General features: G+C 42.3%; 2 protein-coding genes across 2 annotated transcripts; both read right to left on the minus strand.

The window, feature by feature from the left end:
• Positions 1-298: 298 nt before the first annotated feature.
• LOC130199620 (serine hydroxymethyltransferase, mitochondrial-like) lies at positions 299-16,379 on the minus strand. Its single transcript, XM_056423292.1, has 12 exons — positions 16,203-16,379; positions 15,045-15,239; positions 13,507-13,586; positions 12,309-12,509; positions 5,071-5,152; positions 4,795-4,917; positions 4,465-4,604; positions 3,128-3,290; positions 2,834-2,933; positions 2,473-2,628; positions 2,084-2,191; positions 299-1,508 (listed from the first exon to the last, which is right to left on the minus strand). The coding sequence occupies exons 1-12, from the start codon at positions 16,377-16,379 to the stop codon at positions 1,381-1,383; spliced, it is 1,653 nt and encodes a 550-aa protein (XP_056279267.1). The 3' UTR covers positions 299-1,380.
• Positions 16,380-16,485: 106 nt separating this feature from the next.
• Positions 16,486-21,831, minus strand: LOC130199621 (neurexophilin-2-like). Its single transcript, XM_056423293.1, has 2 exons — positions 21,630-21,831; positions 16,486-17,704 (listed from the first exon to the last, which is right to left on the minus strand). Exons 1-2 carry the CDS (start codon positions 21,714-21,716, stop codon positions 16,871-16,873), a joined length of 921 nt encoding a protein of 306 aa, XP_056279268.1. The 5' UTR covers positions 21,717-21,831; the 3' UTR covers positions 16,486-16,870.
• Positions 21,832-22,777: the final 946 nt, after the last annotated feature.

Here is a 22,777-nt window from a genome sequence, read left to right on the forward strand (position 1 = left end):
AGAACAAATCAAATGGTTTTGAAATTTTTTTTTAGGGCGTGACGCTCCGGCTCTTCCTGCAGAAAAGATCAGCTTTTCTTTTCTTTTACTGGACTGTTCCCTGAAGTTGACAGTGAGAGGAAGTCAGAGGAAATGCCATCAGTTTGACAAAGATCAATGTTTATGTCCTCTGGCAAGTCTCCTCCCTCCATTGACCCTCAAACATAAATCATCTAAGACATGCATGTGCGTGACAGCATGTATGCATACGACCGGTGCAAGTGACAACAGAGCGCTGTTAGAAAATGCAACAAACATAAACATTGAGGATTCTTTTTTTTATTGCAATGAAGAAGATCACTAACATGTACATTGTACTATATTCACAAATATATGCAGATATAGTATGTTTTACCAAAAAAAGCCTAAGAACATAGTTTGTGCTGTTTCCCCAATTAGTTTGTGTTGTTGTGGGTTTGAATCGAGCTCAGGTTCAACTCCTCACACAGCTACTGCACGTTTCCCAGCCTGGGACAACGCCTGGCGTTGGTACGAGCTCTAAGTACTGCTTATTGACAAAAGCCAAATACCTTAAACACTTATGGCCCTCCTCGGCTGAAGAGGGGAACGTATAAGAGCGAGCGCAGCAGCTGCTAATGTATTACTTGCAGGATAATGTACGTTGCTGTGCAACCGTTTCAGGCTAATAGAAACAGTCTTAATGGAAAGCATCACCGTTATCAACCTCATCATCACATGCACAAAACAAATCATTTTCATATCTAGTAGGTTCAAATATGATTTCCCAATGCGGCCTATACGAACTTTGCAGATCTATGTAGTAAATGGTTAATTGGAATAAATTGTTGACACTAAATGGGTCGCTAATAGAACAAAACCTGCTAATAAAATGTAAATGACATTAGGTAACACTTTAGTAACATTTAGCATTTCGTATCAACCTTTTATAAATGGTTTGTAATTTACGAGTTGGATGCAGTTAGTATTTGTCAACAAGTATACCTTTTTCTATGATGACTTATTTTATCTTTTAAAAACTATTGCGTTATAACATTATTCAATATCTGTTTATCGAGCCTCTCAAGACGGAGTTATCATAAAATCCATTATTACACGATTACAGTTTATCTGCCTAACCTGGAAATGGTTGTGTGACTTTTTAATCATCCGGCTTTGAGACATCATATTAGATTATTTGTGTTATTTGGCGGATAATTTCGATTGTTGGCATGGAAATGTACCGTGTGCATAAATGGCCCTTGACAGCTCAAGTCAATCTGTCTTGAAACAACGCTTGTTTCCATGGCAGCGTCATCAAAAGGCTATTACATTAGAGGAGTAATACAATGGGAAGTGCCTTTCTGTGTGATGTGTTACTTATTAGTGGTCAGTGAATCCTGGCATGGGGAAGGGTCTTGCAAATAGCTCCACCCGCTGGCGGAGCCCTGCGATGCGTGACACCGTCTCTTGGTCCTCCAGCAGGAAGGACTTGAAGCTGGCCAGATTCCCTGTTAGGAGAAGGAGTAATAATGTAACTATAAAATATATTTTAAAATATCATCTAGTGCTTTGAAAATGGCTCATCCCTGTCGATTAGGGACTGTAAAAAGATTATTGGGCTAGACTGAACATTATGTTTTCTATTTTTTTGTATACACCCCGTTATATCAGTGTGTGGAGGCTAAATACCAGGACCTCTATACATTATGCAATACAATTTAACATTAGCACAAACTACATCCTTCAAAAGGATCATGCAGTTAAATATTATAACCTTCATTATGGTAGGAATTTTTGCCTGACAGTTGTATTAGACAGGTGCGCCGAGAAAACTGGAAACTGACTGGATATTTTAGTAAAATAAAATATATGAATATGGAAAAATGTGAACATAAAAAAACATTAAACCTAAACTTAAAACTTAAATTTTGTACTTTTAAATGTCTTCCCTCCGAAGCACATCATCATGACCCCTTTGAACACATTATCTCTGGTCACAAAGCATTGGAAAGCCTTCTCACCAAACAATATTTCATCATGGTGTGTCTAAACTCTAACACCATATAAAAGCCCACACTCTTACCAGTCTTCTTTTTCACATCGAGTGCGATCTGAATCCCTTCATCAAAAAACTCCACAACCTTTTCAAAGTCTGCCTCCTTGAACTGTCTGGAGGTTAGAGCCGGAGTTCCTGTAAGAAAACAGTATTATTAATACATATTAAGGCGAGGTAAAGAGGGACACATGCTGACAGGTGGACCGACGAGCAGACAGACAAACCATACAGCCAGACTAAAGCAAAGAGCGACAGGTCACACAGAGGGAGAACAAAGGGTCCAATATCATATGAGTAGCAAGACTGACTGGTTGACAGATTCGGTCCGAAACAACCTCTTTCCTTGCAACTCTTCACCAACAATAACCAGATAACAATACATCCTGTCCAAGCTTCACATCTACTCATCTGAGTACCGAGCCTGAGTCCTCCGGGAGTGAGAGCGCTCTTGTCTCCAGGGCAGGTGTTCTTGTTGGCGGTGATGGACACCAGCTCCAGAACCTTCTCAGCTCGAGCCCCATCCATTCCGTTGGGTCGAAGGTCAACCAAGGCCAGGTGGTTGTCTGTTCCACCTGAGAGGAGGGAGTGGTGGTGGAAGAGGAGAGATTGACTGTTTTTGCTCAGTTGATAATGTGTCTGTCGGTAATATAAATGATTTCTCCCTCTCCTCTCAAACCACCATATAAACAATGATGATGTTTTCACTTTTCTATTTGAATTCATATTTAGCATAAGGAACCACACATCCAGACAAACACCCTTCAGCTCCCTCGGTACCTGACACCAGCGTGTAGCCTTTCTTCAGCAGAGCGTTAGCCATGGACTTGGCATTCAGCAGCACTTGAGCAATGTACTGTTTGAACATGGGAGTAGAAGCCTGCAGAGACAGAAGTGATGCTGCATGGGTAACGAGAAAGACCAAATCAGGACACTCCAGATGACCCGTCTGAAGCTGCTGAATTTTTAGTTGGTGTTGAAAATGTTCTGCAGTGTTTTCCCAAAGAATGATCTGACTCATTTTTATTTTGCTGGCTATTGTTAAACACTGATGATTCATGTTGATATCTGGACCTGTTTGAGGGCGACGGCCACGCCTGCAATGGCGTGGTTGTGTGGTCCTCCCTGAAGTGACGGGAACACGGCAAAGTTCACCCTGTCCTGGAGGTCGTAGGTCACCTCCCGACCTTTCTTATCCACAGACCGCACACCTTTCCGGTAGAAGATCAGACCAGCCCTGGAGAGAGAAACCCAAATGCACTCAACTTGAAATTTCCCTTTAAAATGTTTCGTCTGACAAAAGACAAATGCTTCTGCTTAAAGGTTATGAAGGACTTAAAATCACTTAAGTATAAATAAATGAATGAATGAATACAGGAATAAATGCTTAAATAAATGTATGAATAAAGAAATACAGGAATAAATATAAGTTATACCTAAACAGGACATCATTAAATAAATCTATTTCTACATTTCTGTATTTCTTCATTTATTTATGTCTCTATTTATGTGTCCTTCTTCATTTCTTTATTTATTCCTGTATTTATTCATGCATGTATTTATTTCTACTTAACCCTTGTGTTGCCTTAGGGTCATTTTGACCCGAATCAATATTACACCCTCCCCCCGCCTTTGGGTCATTTTGACCCGATTCAATGTTTCACCCTCCTGTTACCTTTATATTTACTAACATATTTTACCCTTTGGGTTCAATTTGACGCCAGCAATTAAAACCTCCAGAAAATTATTAGAATTAATATTGTTTTCCAAGTTTAAGTGTGAGGCACTTTATGTTTGTTTGTTGACTACCGAAAGAACACCGACATTAAACATTGAATGGGGTCAAATTAATCCTAAGGCGGGGGGAGGGTGTAATATTGATTCGGGTCAAAATGACCCTAAGGCAACACAAGGGTTAAGACATTTTAAGTCCTCCATAATAGGTGTGTCTTGCGTACAATACAAAGCCACACAGTTTCACGCCACATCCGGTGTCATGATAAAACACGTCCTTGGTCCTGCTCGGCCCTGCTCCTGGGTTCAGCTTGTTCGTTCTTCTCCAGTGTTCATTGTGTTACTCTCCTCTCATTGCAGATCACTTCACCTGCTGCCTTTGTGCTTCCCGTCAGTTTTCATCGTCTGCTTCCCCCTGATTAGTTTCACCTGTCCATCGTTAGACGTGCATTCACTTGACCTTCTGCTCACCTGTTTCTCCCTTCCCAAATCATTCACTACATATACCAGCCTCGCTGCCAGTGGGTCATTGTTCTACATAATGAATTCGCTGCTTGTGTTAATTTGTTTCTTGAGAACACCGACCGTAACAATTTTAATACCATGACCTGACTCGCATTAATCAGTATTCTGTGACCATTGCAAAAATCATTCACACACAACGTCCAACCCCTCACCTCGCTCCACGCAAGGTCTTATGGGTAGTGGAGGTGACCAGGTCAGCGTGCTGGAAAGGAGAGGGAACAGCTCCTGTTGCCACCAGGCCGCTGATATGAGCCATGTCTGCCAGCAGGTAGGCATTAAGCTCCACACACAGCTGAAACACACGTCATTTCATTGTACATATATACTCATTTGTCTTTCCTATAACTTATTTTGAGTTTCCCATTTTAGTTGCCCTTATATTTGGCTATTCTTAAAGTTTAAAATAGAGTTAAAAAATTTTTTTATGGAGGTATGGGCTATTAAAATGTACTAGTGGACATAATTGCTGATATAAGAGGTACCTTCTTCATGCGAGGGTAGTCGATGAGGCGAGCGTAGGCGCTGGTTCCTGCTATAATGAGTTTGGGTCTGAAAAGTCGGGCCGTCTTCTCCAGCTCGTCATAATCTATCAGACCTGTTTTGGGCTGAGATAATGCAGGAGGATGGAGGAAAGAGTCACACACGCTAGTCAAACTTGAGTTTTTTGTAACTAGATTAACAGTTTTCCTCACAGATTATTTAACAGTTATGATTTTAAATGTAATTCCTATTTACAAAAAGTCAACCGAATTACTCACATCCAGCTTGTAAGGCATCGATTCAAAGTAGATGGAGGTGGCTGAGATTCTCTTGGTGTCTGTCATGTAGCCGTGGGTAAGGCTGAGGGGGAGTCGGAAAAAAAAAGAAAAGAGAAATTAATTGCGTGTCACAAGTTCAGAGAGTTCTTCTGAAACATTGTGAACATATTCTGACCATGCATACGGCCAGTATTATTTATTTAATGGAAGTTCATTTTTAGTTGCTGCTTGTATGTAAATATAATTCAATGTGAAGACTAGATCTTCCTTTTTATTATTGTCTTACTTTTAAGAAGCAAAATGCTTGGGCCACTCGGTGTATTGCTCAACCTATTGTCGTATGCAAAATAATCTAAATTATTTGTGAACATTTGTTGAAATCCTTCTAATTTACTGTCCTCCTAATTCCCAGCCAGCCATCATACGCGTTAGTCTCCGTCATATAAAAGTTGCAAATCGGCATTCATTCTATAAGGTACTATATAGCCTGCAGTAGAATCTTTATTTACACCTCCTATACTTCTGTGGTAGGTTCAAATAGAAACAAAATAAGATGTTTTCATTTCTAAGAGGGTGATATATTGTGACAACTCCAGTCTATGTGACTAACATTTAGTCATTTACACTAATTCCTCTTGACCTTAAGTCCCATAAAAACATCGAAGGGCGAAGAACCCGAGGCTGATAAAAACACCAAGGGCCCTATCAAGAGATAGGATTTGGTTTGGCAGTTCTGTATATACACTAATTCAATTCAATTCAGTTTATTTGTATAGCCCAATTTCACAAATTACAAATTTGTCTCGGAGTGCTTTACAATCTGTACACATAGACATCCCTGCCCCAAAACTTCACATCGGACCAGGAAAAACTCCCAAATAACCCTTCAGGGGGGAAAAAAAGGGAAGAAACCTGCAGGAGAGCAACAGAGGAGGATCCCTCTCCTAGGATGGACAGATGCAATAGATGTAATGTGTACAGAAGGACAGATTTAGAGTTAAAATACATTCAATGAATATGACAGAGTGTATGAATAGTTCATAGTAGGCATATTCCACGATGGAGACCTCCACGATCCATCAGGCAGATGGCGGTGGGGAGGAGGAGTGGGCGAGGTCTCAACAGGACAGTGGCGTAGTCATGAGCAGGAATTCCACGACCCAGACGATCCATCAGGCAGATAGGATCTATGCCGTCTCATAGGGTCCGATGACCCCATGAGACGTAAAGTCAAAAGGACTTCCGGGGAGAAAGCAGAGTTAGTAACGTGTGATTGAGAGATGAAAATTCATCCTTAAGGAGAGAAAAAGAGGAGATAGGTACTCAGTGCATCCTAAAACGTCCCCGGCAGCTATAAGCCTATAGCAGCATATCAAGGGGCTGGACCAGGGCAAACCTGATTCAGCCCTAACTATAAACTCTGTCAAAGAGGAAGGTCTTAAGTCTACTCTTAAACGAGGTGACTGTGTCTGCCTCCCGGACTGAAATTGGAAGCTGGTTCCATAAAGAGGAGCTTGATAACTAAAGGCTCTGGCTCCCATTCTACTTTTTAAGACTCTAGGAACTACAAGTAGTCCCGCATTTAGTGAGCGTAGCTCTCTAGTGGGGCAATATGGTACGACAAGCTCCTTAAGATATGATGGAGCATCACCAATCAAGGCTTTGTAGGTTAAGAGAAGAATTTTAAAAGTGATTCTTGATTTTACTGGGAGCCAGTGCAGAGCAGCTAGTGCAGGAGTGATGTGATCTCTTTTCTTAGTTTTAGTGAGAACACGAGCTGCAGCATTCTGGATCAACTGGAGGGACCTAAGAGATTTATTAGAGCAGCCTGCTAATAAGGAGTTGCAGTAATCCAGTCTCAAGTAACGAACGTGAACCAATTTTTCTGCATCTTTTGAGACAAGATGTGCCTGATTTTTGAAATATTACGTAGATGAAAGAATGCAGTCCTTGAGATTTGCTTTACGTGGGAGTTAAAGGACAAGTCCCGATCAAAGATAACGCCAAGATTCTTTACAGTGGTGTTGGATGCCAGGGCAATGCCGTCTACAGAATCCACATCACCAGATAATTGATCTCTGAGGTGCTCAGGGCCGATTAAAATTACTTGGTTTGGTCTGAGTTTAACATCAAGAAGTTGCAGGTCATCCATGTTTTTATGTCTTTAAGACATGCTTGAATTTTACAGAGTTGGTTGCTCTCCTCTGGTTTTATCGATATATAGTTGAGTGTCATCTGCATAACAATGAAAGTTTATGGAGTGTTTCCTGATAATATTGCCCAAAGGAAGCATGTATAAGGTAAATAAAATTGGTCCAAGCACAGAACCTTGTGGAACTCCGTGATTAACGTTGGTGGTTATCGGCGTCATCGTTTACAAATACAAACTGAGATCGATCTGATAAATAGGATTTAAACCAAATTAGTGCCGTGCCTGAAATGCCAATCGACTGCTCCAGTCTCTGTAACAGGATGTCATGGTCAATGGTGTCGAATGCAGCACTAAGGTCTAACAAGACCAGGACAGAGAGAGTCCTTTATCTGCTGCCATTAAGAGGTCATTTGTAATTTTCACCAGTGCCGTCTCGGTGCTGTGGTGTTTTCTAAATCCTGATTGAAATTTCTCAAATAAACTATTATGATGTAGAAAGTCGCACAACTGATTTGCGACCACTTTCTCAAGGATCTTGGAGAGGAAGGGAGGTTAGAGATCGGTCTGTAGTTAGCCAATACCTCTGGATCCAGAGTGGGCTTCTTCAGGAGAGGTTTAATAACAGCCACCTTGAAGGAGTGTGGTACGTGGCCTGTTAGCAGAGACACATTGATAATATCTAATAGAGAGCCGCCAATTAAAGGCAAAACGTCTTTAAGCAGCCTCGTCGGGATGGGGTCCAAGAGACAGGTAGACGTGTTCAAGTAGAAACCGTTGAAAATAATTGGTCACGGTTGATAGGAGAAAATCCTCAAATATACACCAGGGCATACAGCGGTTTCCAAGGCCATTCCACTTGAGGACAGATTGGCACTGGTTATGGGCAGAGATTATTAATCTTGTCCCTAATAGTTAAAATCTTTTCATTAAAGAAGTTCATAAAGTCATTACCACTAAGGTTTATAGGAATGCTCGGCTCCACAGAGCTGTGACTCTCTGTCAGCCTGGCTACAGTGCTGAAGAGAAACCTGGGGTTGTTTTATTTTTCTATTATTGATGAGTAATAGGCTGCTCTGGCATTACGGAGGGCCTTCTTATATGTTTTAAGACTATCTCGCCAAACTAAGCGGGATTCTTCGAGATTAGTTCGACGCCATATGCGTTCAAGCTTTCGTGACGTTTGCTTCAGTCTGCGGGTCTGAGGGGTATACCAGGGAGCAAACCTCCTCTTCCTCACTGTCTTCTTCTTCAGAGGGGCTATCGAGTCCAGTGTCATTCTCAGAGAGCCTATGGCACTGTCAACAAGATGATCAATCTGGGACGGACTAAAGTTAGACCAGGAGTCCTCTGTTATATTGAGACGTGGTATCGAATCAAATACAGAAGGAATCGCTTCTTTAAATTTAGCTACAGCACTATCAGTTAGACATCTAGTGTAGAAACTTTTGACTAACGGAGTACACTCCGGTAGTATAAATTCAAAAGTTATGAGGTTGTGGTCTGACAGAAGAGGATTCTGTGGGTAGTCGTTCAAATGCTCAATGTCAACGCCATAAGTAAGAACAAGATCAAGCGTGTGGCCAAAGCTGTGAGTGGGTTTCTGTACTCTCTGACAGAAGCCAATCGAGTCCAACAAGGAGATGAATGCAGCACTAAGGCAATCATTATCAACATCCACATGGATATTAAAATCTCCAACAATAATAACTTTATCGGTTTTAAGAACCAAACTTGATATAAATTCTGAGAATTCAGATATAAACTCTGAATATGGACCTGGTGGCGGTACAGAATCACAAATCGAATTGGCTGTAGTGTTTTCCAGGTTGGATGTGAAAGACTAAGAACAAGGCTTTCAAATGAGGTGTAGTGTAATTTTGGTTGAGGATTAATTAATAGGCTCGATTCAAAGATGGCTGCTACTCCACCTCCTCGACCGGTGCCTCGAGGAATGTGAGTATTAATATGACTTGGAGGAGTCGATTCATTCAGGCAGACATATTCTTCATGGCTCAGCCAGGTTTCAGTTAGGCAACATAAATCAATGTGATTATCTGATATTAAATCATTCAGTAACACAGCTTTAGATGACAGAGATCGAATATTTAGGAGACCACATTTAATAGACCTATTTTGTTGCACTGCTGAAATAATTGTGTTAACTTGTATAAGGTTATTGTGTACGACTCCTCTTCTGCTTACTTTTGATTTATTTAATTGAAGTGGCCGTGGAACAGACACAGTCTCTACTCTAAAGTCAAGGGTGGGTAACTGCTCGAATGGAAGAGCAGAGAAGGGTGTTAAACTACAACTCTGCTCCCGGTTCCTGATCTGAACCCTGGGTTGTCATAGATTAAGTCCGGTGATCAACTTGGTCATATTCGCAGAAATGAGACGCTCCGTCCAACGTGGGATGAATGCCGTCTCTCCTCATCAGATCAGGTTTTCCCCAGAAAGTCTTCCAGTTGTCTACGTAGCCCACATTATTCGCTGGGCACCACCTCGACAGCCAGCGGTTGAAAGACGACATTCGGCTATACAATTCGTCTGTCTGCAAATTTGGGAGAGGGCCAGAGAAAATTACGGTGTCCGACAACGTCTTGGCATAAGCACACACGGATTCCACATTAATTTTAGTGACTTCCGACCGACGGGCTCGGGCGTCATTACCACCGGCGTGTATTACAATCTGACTGTATCTCCGCTTATCCTTAGCCAGCAGCTTCAAACAAGACTCCACGTCGCCCGCTCTGGCCCCCGGGAGGCACACGACTCTGGTCCGTGGCTTCGCTATTTTCACGTTCCTGACTATAGAGCTCCCGATAACCAGGGTGTGTTCCTCAGCGGGTGTGTCGCTGAGCAGGGAAAACTGGTTCGAAACGTGAAGTGGTTGGTGCACAGCGGGCTTCTGTGTAGACTTACTACTCCTGCGAACAGTTACCCAACCATCCGGCTGCACGGTTACCGCCGGGGCACAGCTAACAGCTGACTGTAGCTCCGCGCCGACTACGGGAGAGGGCGGGCTAACTAGCATAGCTGTCTGAGCTTCGATAGCGCGGAGCCGTGCATCTAACCCACTTAGACCTGCCTCCAACCTAGCAAATAAACTACACTTGTTGCATGTATCGTTATCATTAAGGGAGGCAGGGGGATAACTATACATGAGACACACTGAGCAAGAGGGAGCGGGAGGGAGAGAAGAAGAAGTCATGCTCGCTGTTGAGCTGGCAACCAGAGCTTACCGGAAGAGTGAGATGATGCGTTCAGGAGCAGCTACCGTTCAAAAGTTTGGGATCACCCAGACAATTTCGTGTTTTCCATGAAAACTCACACTTTTATTTATCAAATGAGTTGCAAAATGTAAAGAAAATATAGTCAAGACATTGACAAGGTTAGAAATAATGATTTGTATTTGAAGTATTAATTTTTTTCTTCAAACTTTGCTTTCGTCAACGAATGCTCCTTTTGCAGCAATTACAGCATTGCAGACCTTTGGCATTCTAGCTGTTAATTTGTTGAGGTAATCTGTTGAAATGTCACCCCACGCTTCCTGAAGCACCTGCCACAAGTTGGATTGGCTTGATGGGCACTTCTTGCGGACCATACGGTCAAGCTGCTCCCACAACAGCTCAATGGGGTTGAGATCTGGTGACTGTGCTGGCCACTCCATTACAGACAGCATACCAGCTGCCTGCTTCTTCCCTCAATAGTTCTTGCACAATGTGGAGGTGTGCTTTGGGTCATTGTCCTGTTGGAGGAGGAAATTGGCTCCAATCAAGCGCTGCCCACAGGGTATGGCATGGCGTTGCAAAATGGAGTGATAGCCTTCCTTATTTAAAATCCCTTTTACCTGGTACAAATCTCCCACTTTACCAGCACCAAAGCAGCCCCAGACCATCACATTACCTCCACCATGCTTGACAGATGGTGTCAGGCACTCTTCCAGCATCTTTTCACCTGTTCTGCGTCTCACAAATGTTCTTCTGTGTGATCCAAACACCTCAAACTTGGATTCATCTGTCCATAACACCTTTATCCAATCTTCCTCTGTCCAATGCCTGTGTTCTTTTGCCCATACCAATCTTTTATTTTATTGGCCAGTCTCAGATATGGCTTTTCTTTGCCACTCTGCCTAAAGGCCAGCATCCCGAGTCGCCTCTTCACTGTCGGCGTTGACACTGGCGTTTTGGGTACCATTTAAAGAAGCTGCCAGTTGAGGACCTGTGAGGCGTCTATTTCTCAATCTAGAGACTCTAATGTACTTGTCTGCTTGCTGAGTTGTGCACGGGGCCTCCCACTTCTCTTTCTGCTCTGGTTAGAGCCCGTTTGTGCTGTTCTCTGAAGGAGTAGTACACACCGCTGTAGGACATTTTCAGTTTCTTTGCAATTTCTCGCATGGAATAGCCATCATTTCTAAGAACAAGAATAGACTGGCGAATTTCACATGAAAGTTCTTTTTTTCTGGCCATTTTGAGAGTCTTATCGAACCCACAAATGTGATGCTCCAGATAATCAACTAGCTCAAAGGAAGGCCAGTTGTATAGCTTCTCTCATCAGCAAAACAGTTTTCAGCTGTGCTAACATAATTGCACAAGGGTTTTCAAGGGTTTTCTAATCATCCATTAGTCTTCTAAGGCGATTAGCAAACACAATGTACCATTAGAACACTGGAGTGATAGTTGATGGAAATGGGCCTCTATACACCTCTGGAGATATTTCATTAGAAACAAGACGTTTCCACCTAGAATAGTCATTTACCACATTAACAATGTAGAGAGTGTATTTCTGATTGATTTAATGTTATCTTCATTGAAAAAAACAATGCTTTTCTTTGAAAAATAAGGACATTTCTAAGTGATCCCAAACTTTTGAACGGTAGTGTATATATATATATATATATATATATAAATATATACGGCTCATCTATTGTAACAACAATATAACTATTCTCATTTTTAGTTGAATTTGCATAAAAAATACATATTCATACTAAATTCCAATTCTGCCAATGGATCGCCCTAAATGCTACACACTCTACCTTTTAACTTATTATGTATTGTTTCTATCTGAATACAAGCTCACTCACTGTCCCCCGTCTGGCAGATCGAGGCCCATGATGCGGTCATGGGGCTTCAGTACAGATGTGTAGGCTGCAAAGTTAGCGGGAGATCCAGAGTACGGCTGGACGTTGATGCCCCACAGATTTGGGTCCAGACCAAATGCGAAGAGTGCTCGCTTCTGGCACAGCAGCTCAATCTTGTCAACGATCTCTGCACCTCCATAGTACCTGAGAAAAATAATAGGCATTTATTGAAAATCTTATCATGTTGTATTATTACGTATTGTATCATATCGTTACATATTGTATTATTGTATAGTTACGTATACTATCGTTACGTATAGTATCGTTATGTATTATATTGTTACGTATAGCCTAGTATCGTTACATTACATGTCATTTAGCTGACGCCTTTATCCAAAGCGACTTACAATCCTGTTACATTCATACACTGTAGATGCAACTACAGGGAGCAATTCAGGGTTAAGTGTCTTGCTCAAGGACACATCGACTAGGGCGGGGATTGAACCTCCAACCCCCTGATTGAAAGACAGACCTGCTAACCACTGACCCATAGTCGCCACTGACACATAGTCGCCCCGTATTGTATTGTTACGTATTGTATTGTTACGTATTGTATTGTTACGTATTGTATCGTTACCTATTGTATCGTTACGTATTCTATCATTACCTATTCTATCGTTACAAATTGTATTGTGTATTGTGTAAAGGTTTTTTTTCTATTTCTTGGGAGTTTTTCCTGATCCGATATGAGGTCCTGGGAGAGGGATGTCGTATGTGTACAGATTGTAAAGCCCTTTGAGGCAAATTTGTAATTTGTGATATAAAACAGATGATACCAAAAATCTCAATTTAATTTTCAACTCCTCAAAATATAGAATATGAAAGCAACAGCTGTTACGAAACAGGTGATTCAAAATAAACTGATCTGAATTATATTGTACCATATTATACTTCACAGTATTGTATTCTATTATGTCCGTTTCATATTGTATGCATAACAGTGTAGTGTGTTCCCCAGTACTGTATCGCATCATGATTAATTGCATCACATACATTCTAGTTTGGGGGAGTAAAATTGCCATATAATTCAATCTTTCAAAATTTAATTTTGAATTGAATTCATTTGGGCTTTTGAAAATCTTTAAAATTGTTTAACAATTTTAACAATTTATTTTGGAAATTGCATTGTCTGTGCCGTTACCTTTGTCCTGGGTATCCTTCAGAGTATTTGTTGTTCAGACAGGAGCCCTGAGCCTCGAGTGCTGCACGGCTGCAGAAGTTCTGACAGGACAAACAAGCACAGTGTCAAGATCCACAGCCACATTGTACGTGGGTGTGTGTGTGTGTGTGTGTGTATTCACTACCTTGTCATTTGCAGGTGTCTTCATTATTTCAAGTGTTGATTGTAAAAGATATGTACAGCGTATATGTACTGCATATAGCATGCTTAAATATTCAGAACACTGTCACCATCCATATACAATACAACCTTTTTTTTTACCTGACGAAGGGTGACTCCTGCTCTTTTCCAGCAAGGCCCAGCGACACAGTACAACAACAGTCCAAATATTCCATACCCAGTATTTAATTTACTTTAACTAAACCAATTATAACAACAATAAGGCACGTCCTAGAGTCAACGGATGATAAACCAAAGATTTTTCAATCTGTTGAATTGGTTAAATAAATCTTTCAAAATGTTCATATCAGTCTTTTCGGGAAACTGCTAACCATATTAGTTCATCTAAAAATAATAAAGTATTAGATGTGACATATTCAAATTAAAAGAGAAATGTGGAGGAATTCAATTTTGAATCCGTGTGGGATTGATGCAGAAAAGCTGCAGGAAAGGAAATGAATATAAATTAATTTTTCTCCCCGTCTCAGTCTGTCTTTTTTCTTCCCACTCTCACTTCTGCTCATCTTCTCTCTCTGTCTCCCTCTCTGGCCTCCTCAGCCTTGTTATTATACTAAACCTGTCACTGTTCTGGGATCCCTCAATCATTCCAGTGGGATTCAAACCCAGTCCCCCATGGGACAACTCTCTTCATGACATTTCAAAACACCACCTCAATACACACACACACACACACACATCATCGACCCTCCTCCTCTATCTCAACTTAAAATGTGGAGTTCAATGGCACAATTCAGTGAGGGAACCGAATGGGATCACTTTGTCCTGAACAAAAGAAATGGTGGCTCTTCATTGGGAGTCAGTCTGCTACAGCGACTTCCCCACACATTTTAGATGTCAATGCAATTGATAGCTCTGTGGATTGATAATTGCCGCAAAGTAGTAGCATGAGAACTCTCTTCTTGTCCTCCGGCTTCAACTTCGAGAGAATCACTGATTTAGATGCAAAGAAAATCTCTGAACTCTGAAGAAAACAACATTCTAGAAACTACATCTCTGGTGACTTGCAGATGCTCTGACGACTCGTGGCTGACTAAACCACTAGGGGATTAGAGCTCGATCAGAGACGGCTCCCCTCCGGCCGATACCGGACCAACTTCCAACAACCCTGATCCATACCCTTAACCCACAACCCTTCATCCTTCGACCCACATCCCTCATCCTCCTTCCGGACACTTAATCCATTGCTCATACATCATCATGGCTCCCCTCCTTCTTACAAATAAGAAATGCTTCCAAACCCGTGTCGTTATTGAAAGGGACATTATGAGTGTATGTAATATCGAACGGATCATGAAACACTGAACATCTCTCCTCGTTACCTCTGATGCTATGAGCTCCAGCCCCCGACACTGCCTGTCCTTCTCCTGCTGCAGGAGGCTCCACATCTCCGGGTCGTCCTGGGCCAGGTTCTCCTGGCCCGTCCACTCGCCCGCGCTGCTGAGGCCTCGCCTGCATGACTCCGCTGTGACCTGCCCCTCTCGGCCCAGACATCCTGAAGCCCTGAGGAAGAGGGGCTTCACGGGGCCGGTGGGTAGACACACAACATTATCATGGTCAACAACTAAATGTCCACAGGAGTTGCAAAACTTCTCTGTTTGGCAAGACCCTGGAGAGATGGGGCTATACTTCTGACAACTTACTGCTTTGTTTAACGACTCAGTGTAGTTTAAAAAAAAACACCTTCATTGTATTTAACTCTCCATTGTTGTGAACAGTCTGTGCAGTGTAAAGGTTTCCGAGACGTTTTGTTGTTGTTTTCCAGGATTACTCCTTTGGTGTCTTTTGAAAACCTCAGGAAGAGTGAGCCTGTGCAAAACACACTTTCATCACTCTAAATTGTAATACTTTGCACCGGGGATTTGGAAACACGGGAGTTAGAATAATGTGCCTTTTGATGTTCTAAACAATCCATTAAATGAAAGGCAGCGAAATAAACAAGCGTGCTATTCAGTGGAGCGGTTATGGAAAACCTTGGACATGAAAAGTGATATGTGGCTGGCCACACAGGCAGTGACTTATTTATCAGGGTTTTGTTTGTTTCAAGCAGCGTGGAGCTGCGTGATAGTTATGTAACTATTCCTTTGGCTTAAAAGGCTGATTATGTTGAAGCAAGTCTCCTTTTATCTAATGTGTTCATTGTGTTTTCTAAGCTTTGAGTAAATTAGGTCTTGCACAAAGGGCAGACTGTAAAGTCAACCTTCCTTCAAATATAAATATTCTGGGACAAACAGCAGCAGTCTTATTTGATGGCCTGCAATAATCACAGTTATCAGACAAAAAAGGTGACAAATTAAAAACACAAAACACAGAGCACACATGTCTTTTGTGGTTGAGGTTACCTGGGTTGACAAACTGAACTAGTTATCAGTGAGAAGGGATTTCGTGTCGACAACTCTTAGGATCTTCCAACACAGATACAAGTGTATATAGGCGTACATTTAATTTATTACTCTTTAGTAAATGCATAATGTACTCACCCGTATTGTTTGCCGTAGTGACAGAGAAAGCATATCTGTGACAGCTGAGTGCTGGGAAAACAGAAAGCTTTGAGAGGCGCAAAGGGTGAAAGTCAAATCTGTACGGAAGGAAAGCCCAAAGTACACAAACATGTGTACTTTGTGCCACTGATAAAAGTCTCTGCAACAGTAAATCATCTGTTCGATCCCACTCTGCGTCAGGTCTTTGAAGAAGAGATATCTGGCACTCTGAGATTCTTTGAAGGAAGAGTGCGATAAAAATGAAATGCATTATTATTATTATTATTATCTTATCAGTCTGTACAATAAACGGGCAAGTTGTTCATTTTATAGTAAAAACAACAAAAAAGCACTTGAAGTCCATAGTTTGGATAATGTTGTCTCTAAAGATGTATGTATTTCAAATCTTCACTTCTGTCAATACATATAAAAACAACAACAATACACACAAAGTGATATGGTGGATTAAGTCGCTGCTTTTTTTTTTCACGACAATGTGGAGCTTTTGTCAGATGATTATAATTTCAGACAACACAAGGCTCGCGTTATACATCTCATTAAACTCACTGACACATTAACACAAGGCAATTCGCAAACCTATTTAGAAAAATGTAACGCATGACTTTGAAAGATGTATGAAAAGTCAGTGTTTGTTATCTCTGACTTGATCATCCGAAGTGCTGCTGGTTTTGCTCTGTCTGAAAATTGTGGTCCGGACAGACTTTCTGCACCAGCCTGTAATTGGTGCCGGTGAAGGCGATGAAGATGCATATAACCTTAAACGGTTTGGCGCAGATCCAGGCTGCCTGGGACTGGGTGTTTTCTGAGTAGCAGGTCTGCCCCGGGTCATACATGCAGGGCTTGGTCTTCTTGGACCGGTTGGTTCTCTGGTATTCGATTCGGCAGTTGAGTTCCGTCACCATCATCATGTCCGGCTGCTGCTTGTGATGGTCTGCAGGAGTCGAGCTGGTGGACTGAGGTGGTGGGATCTGCAACTTGGACGTCAGATCCGGAACCAGTACCGGATTTTTGGTGTGAACGCCCTGAGCCGCTGGATCCAAAACCTCCCACCCTACCGCTTTGGAGGGTGGGACGATGCTGACGGATATGTTCCCCAGACGGGACGAGTTGTGGCGGAAGTAGACGCTGAACGTGCCGTTGATGTGGTCGACGATTTTCCCCGTCACCAGGAGGCTGAACTTCACTGTCTTCACGTTAAAGTAGAAATCGCCCCAGCCCAGGATCTTCTTAGTCTTCGGGGACGGTTTGGATTTAGAATGGGGGCGGTAAAGATACTGATCCAGGGCTTGGGAAAAGTTCTGTGGCCATCCGTATGGGCCGAGAGATCCGTAAGCAGCTGTCTTTTGCTTGCTGGAGATGATCTGTAGATCTTTGAAGGTATGTTTAACTTTCAAAGCAGCTCCCAAAGCATCTCCTGGCCCTCCTTCTTCCTCTCTCCATTGTTGGCTCTGAAACTCCAAGGGCTTGGCTGTTTCTTGGACCTGTGGAGAACAAAGTGTAAATTAAGAAAAGCCTCAAATTCAAGTGCTCTTTTTTCTCAATCCAAAGGGTAAATTCTCACAAAACACCAAAAAGCAAATTTCACATTTAACGATGGTTTTGATATTTATGTAACGTTAATGTGCTGAACTGAAAAAGAGTATAAACCTCCACAAAGCACCGGCTAAGCTTGCGGCTCGCAGCTAACGGCGCAAACAATGACAACCATTACTGCTCTGAATACCCTATAGAGAACCTTTACGTTAGGAAATATCTGTTTCTGTAACTGCCTCAACACAATGGAGGCAATGGTTTTTGTTGTTTGTGGTGCTAGTTTGTACTGTCTACCAAAGAATCCTTCCGTTAAAGAAAACGTACTGTGTTCTGTGGATTGTCCAGAGTAACGGGGACACGTTATTCTTGGGCGATGTGTTGACTTTCTACACTGTTGAGTTTTTCCTGATCCGATGTGAGGTCCTGAGACAGGGATTCCGTATGTGTACAGATTGTAAAGCCCTCTGAGGCAAAATGTAATTTGTGATATTGGGCTCGACAAAATAAACTGAATTGAAATTGAATTAATGCCACAAACAATATCCCACTCAGCTTCGTTGTTTTAGGACGGAGGCTTACGTCTCACGGACAGATCTCTCAAAACTTGAATAAATATAAACCTAACCTCTTTGCATAGTCGGCAGAAGTAGATTTAAGTGAAAAAATATGTTTGATAATCATTGTTGTTGTTGTTGTTATTTTGAAGCACAGAATACAAAGAAAATGTTTTGGTAAGAAGGGATGTCACTTTATCCGTATCTGTACAACTTATCTTTCATGAGCTTGCCTCTCACAGCGATACCATTTGTCTTGGTCCAACAGTGGCCAACAAAATCGTGCTACTGTCATTTTACGATAAATTGGTTGACAGTTTTAAAGGATTTCAGGAATTTCTGATGTACCCCTTCAAATCATACTGACAAATAATGTGTATTGTCCACAGTTCTGTGTCGGTTTGATACACACATATAGCTCAAACCAGGCCAGAAACCACATTCATCAGAGGTACTTTAAAACTCGGAAATAGTTTCAAAGATATCATTCATAATACATATAGCCTCAGAACAAACAGGATGACCGCAAATGAAGGACAGTTCCACTTTTGCTACATCACAAAGTAGCAAATAATCAATGAAAATATAATTATGGTTTGATGTACTCTGAATGAGACTGTCTTAACATTGACTTTGATCAATAGGTAAGACCCTTCAGGCAAGGACTACCACAAGCAGCACACACACACACACACGTTGCCTTTAACACACTTGTATTTGGTTGTCCTCCTTAGCGCTTTCTCGCTCCCTTGTTAAAACTATCAATCCTTGTTTCAATGCCACCTTGATGCAGGACTGAATATCTAATTCATACAATATCACTGCATTAAAATACATAAAAGAAGTGACACTTTCTTCATTGCATGTGTCAGTAATCAGGATGTTCCCAGATTACCAGTTTTAAGGATATTGAGCTCAGTCCGATATGCCTTTAAACAAATGATACGCAGGTGAATTAAAAAAATAGATGTTATCATCTCTCGCAACACACTAGCATTTTGAAGCGGAAGCATTGGGATGAGGTGCGGAGGACAAGTCAACGTTGTTTATGCCTCTAGAATTGAGACGAGTTGTGCAAAAGGTTCTGTGCACTTAATTTCCATCTTCATCCTAATGGGTCAAAGGCAGATGGAGGTTTTGTGTTGTTCGCCCCCATATTTCTGTGTGAACACCTCCATCATTCGTCACCAACAGGTGGGACTCACAACCACTCTAACCACCACAGCCCTGTGTGCCAATCTCTGTCTTCTCCTGTAACCAAGTGAGCTCCAGCTGGGCATATTGTTACGAGCCTGAACCTCCAGCGGTGTGCTGTTCTCACCTAATTGGAGCGCAGTGTGTGACAGCCATGTCGCTGGCTGTGTGTCAAGATGCCAGCACAGTGACTGCAACCGAGCAACAGCAGTGCAGTGGTTGCACACACAACACCTGTGCAAAGGCACCTGCAGAAGCAGAACAACTGAGATGAGAGCAGTAATTGCATTTTAGGGGCTGAGAGAAAATATTTGCAATTGGCTAAAAAGATACTTGTCACTTTTTCCCCACTTAAAAACAAAGTGATGGGGCGATTTAACTTGTCAAACTCACAAAGGTTTCCGATATTCTTCTGACAAGTTTCATGTTAAAGTTACAGATGCTGCAATCTGCTGCTCATGCAGCAAAGTAATTTACATGAAAGACAGGAGAGACAATTAAGTTACAATTATGTCTGAAATAGAATTACAGACCACGGCAGTGGAACACATCTTCTCCATCCCTCCTAAATGTATTTAGGAGGGATGGAGAAGACCCCTTTTGGCTGGACTTCCCCATCTAATAGAAGACTCAGCTTTGATCAAGTCCCCTATAGACAGTCTCTCATCATGAGATACAAGTCTTCACAGGGCTCCAGACTGCGACCAAATGGTCGCATTTTGCGCCTAAAATTAGACACAGTGCGAGTAAATTTTTCATCAACTCGCGCATGCGCGACCAGTAAATTAGATTTTTTTGTTTTGTTATTAAATATTTTTGTTGCTGACAAACTTGTTCTACACTTCAGCCCACTATAGTTAGCGGTAATGCCTGAATGACTGGTTTGCGAACCGACATTAACTCCAGAAGAAGAAGAAAGGAGACGAAAACAGAAGAATAAGAAGAAGGCTGGCCTGTGTGTGAGAGCGGGGGGGGGGGGGGGGGGGGGGGATGACCACGGTTATAGGCTAATGTGTGAAAAGAGGCGGGTCTTGGGGGTTGTCACGCGAATCCAAAGATTTTACATAGCGGTGTCTCCTGTAAACAATGGCGAAGCGGACTATCAGTTCGTACTTTCTTCCTAAACCTAATGCAGGGCTCTCAAGTCTCACGCATTGAGCGTGAGACTCACGCATTTCGGTCTTAACTCCCGCACTCCCGCCACACATCGTATTTCTCACGCTGAAAAAAACTCTCGGCTATTTAATGTTTAAATGCAGGGGTGCTCAATACGCCGATCGCGATCGATTGGTCGATCGCGATCGCTGCAGAGCTCCGACGCCGGTCTGCGCGCATCGGGACGGCGCAAAGAAAAAGTCCACAAGCAACCCCCCGTCAACAACTCTTCTCGGCTCGATGCCGGCACGCGCAACGCTCAGCTGCGATGCGCGCACAGGTGAGCACACTCTCAATAGCAGTTCATGAAGGCAAACAGGCATAATATTGTATATTGTCAAATTATTTATCAGTAATACAGTAAAAATGATGGGAAAACTTTGCAAGTCGATTTATAGTGTGCGCCCCTACATTTTCTGCTTGGGCCCCTAACATTTTAAGTTAGGGGCCACTGTGCTCCTCGTAAAAAAAGTTAGTCTGGAGCCCTGCTTCAATTCTGAGCCTGCATAAATAAAAGCAAATCACACCAAAACAAAAGCCAATGAAACAGCATGCCGAAAACTTTTGAATGGAAGAGTTTCTAGTTGAAGCTGAAATCGGATCAGAACATTCGCAGCAGAGCGATCAATCAACTTGTTCTCAACTCTGTCTGCTTCTGCCGACTTATCCCTACAAACTATTGTTATGTATTTGTCTATACTATACTTATGTATCGTTTTCTTTTTTCAACAGAATAGAATTCAGATATATTAGAAATTATTGACGCTGATTGATCGTTGATGGATTCAGAATCAACACATCCTCAGGAAAAAATTGAAAGAAAAAAAGACGATTTGATTGGGCACCAATGCAGCAACATATGAACAGCGGCAGATATAGAACATGAGGGAATTAAACAAATGAACTGCGGAACATTTCTTGGAGCCGCCTAAACAACAGCGTGCATTATATTGAGCAACTTCTCACTCACCGCTGAAGGGAGAAGACACAGACAGGTGATGGCAAAGTTCAAACACAGCGCCCTCATGTTGCAGCAACAGCAGCAACGTGTCTCCATGCAGAGAGTCCGAGTGTCTTGGAGGCAATCGGCCCCGCGGAATAAATGGAGAGTTACTGAGTTGAAGCTACACGCGCTTCAAAAGTGGAGAAGACATTACGCAGCGAGAGGCTGAAACAGCCTCAAGATCTGGAGTGAATACTCAGCCCAGTGCGCTCCCCACTAGTTCTCTCTCTCTCTCTCTCTCTCTCTCTCTCTCTCTCTCTCTCTCTCTCTCTCTCTCTCTCTCTCTCTCTCTCTCTCTCTCTCGAACACGTGCGCGCGCGTTCAGACACACACACACGAACACAGACACGCTTCTTTATCTAACATGACCAATAATTTAGATAAAGCATCAAATACCTCAGGAGGAAGTGTGTGCTCAGTAAGAATTAATCAATTAAGAATAATTCAAACTTGTAGTCAATGTGGCTAAGTAATGTAAGCAATGTAAATCAATTAAAGAAACACGCACATGCACACACACGTGCACACGCACACGCAGAACGCACACACAGACACGTGCATCACACTTGCCTCACATGCTTATTTTCACCACCTGGCCGGCCCTTATTATGTCTCATCAACCCGGGGAAAGGCGCTCTCAGGCGGTCACAGTTTGACAGCCCTCCCTGCTGTCCCCGCATTCTGCAGCCATGGGGAGGCAGACACAATGACACGGGCTCTCTCCGGGAAATGTTCACTTCACTGACACGTATTTGGTGGAGTTCTGCCAGTGCCAGCCTCTTCCGTGGAATGTCAAGCCGGCACATCACTGTAAGTTTGGGCTATCCAAGAGAAGTTGCCTTTAATAAAGAATGAGGGACTGTGTAAACACAGAGACATATTACATATTAAGCTCCTCTGTTCAAACAGGACTTCCTCAATATTTTAGGAGCATATTAGTTGGCTTCATGTGTAATATTTGTTTATGATTGGGATTGGCTTCACATTATACCTTTGGCGACATTTCTGATGAAATCATATATCTTATTGTCCATAATAAAATATTTTAAATGTTCCAACGAACAGACGTGAAACGGTTTGAAATCCTAATTCCCGGATCGGATTACACATTAAGA

Source organism: Pseudoliparis swirei, chromosome 9 (assembly GCF_029220125.1).
Source record: "Pseudoliparis swirei isolate HS2019 ecotype Mariana Trench chromosome 9, NWPU_hadal_v1, whole genome shotgun sequence".
Classification (NCBI taxonomy): domain Eukaryota; kingdom Metazoa; phylum Chordata; class Actinopteri; order Perciformes; family Liparidae; genus Pseudoliparis; species Pseudoliparis swirei.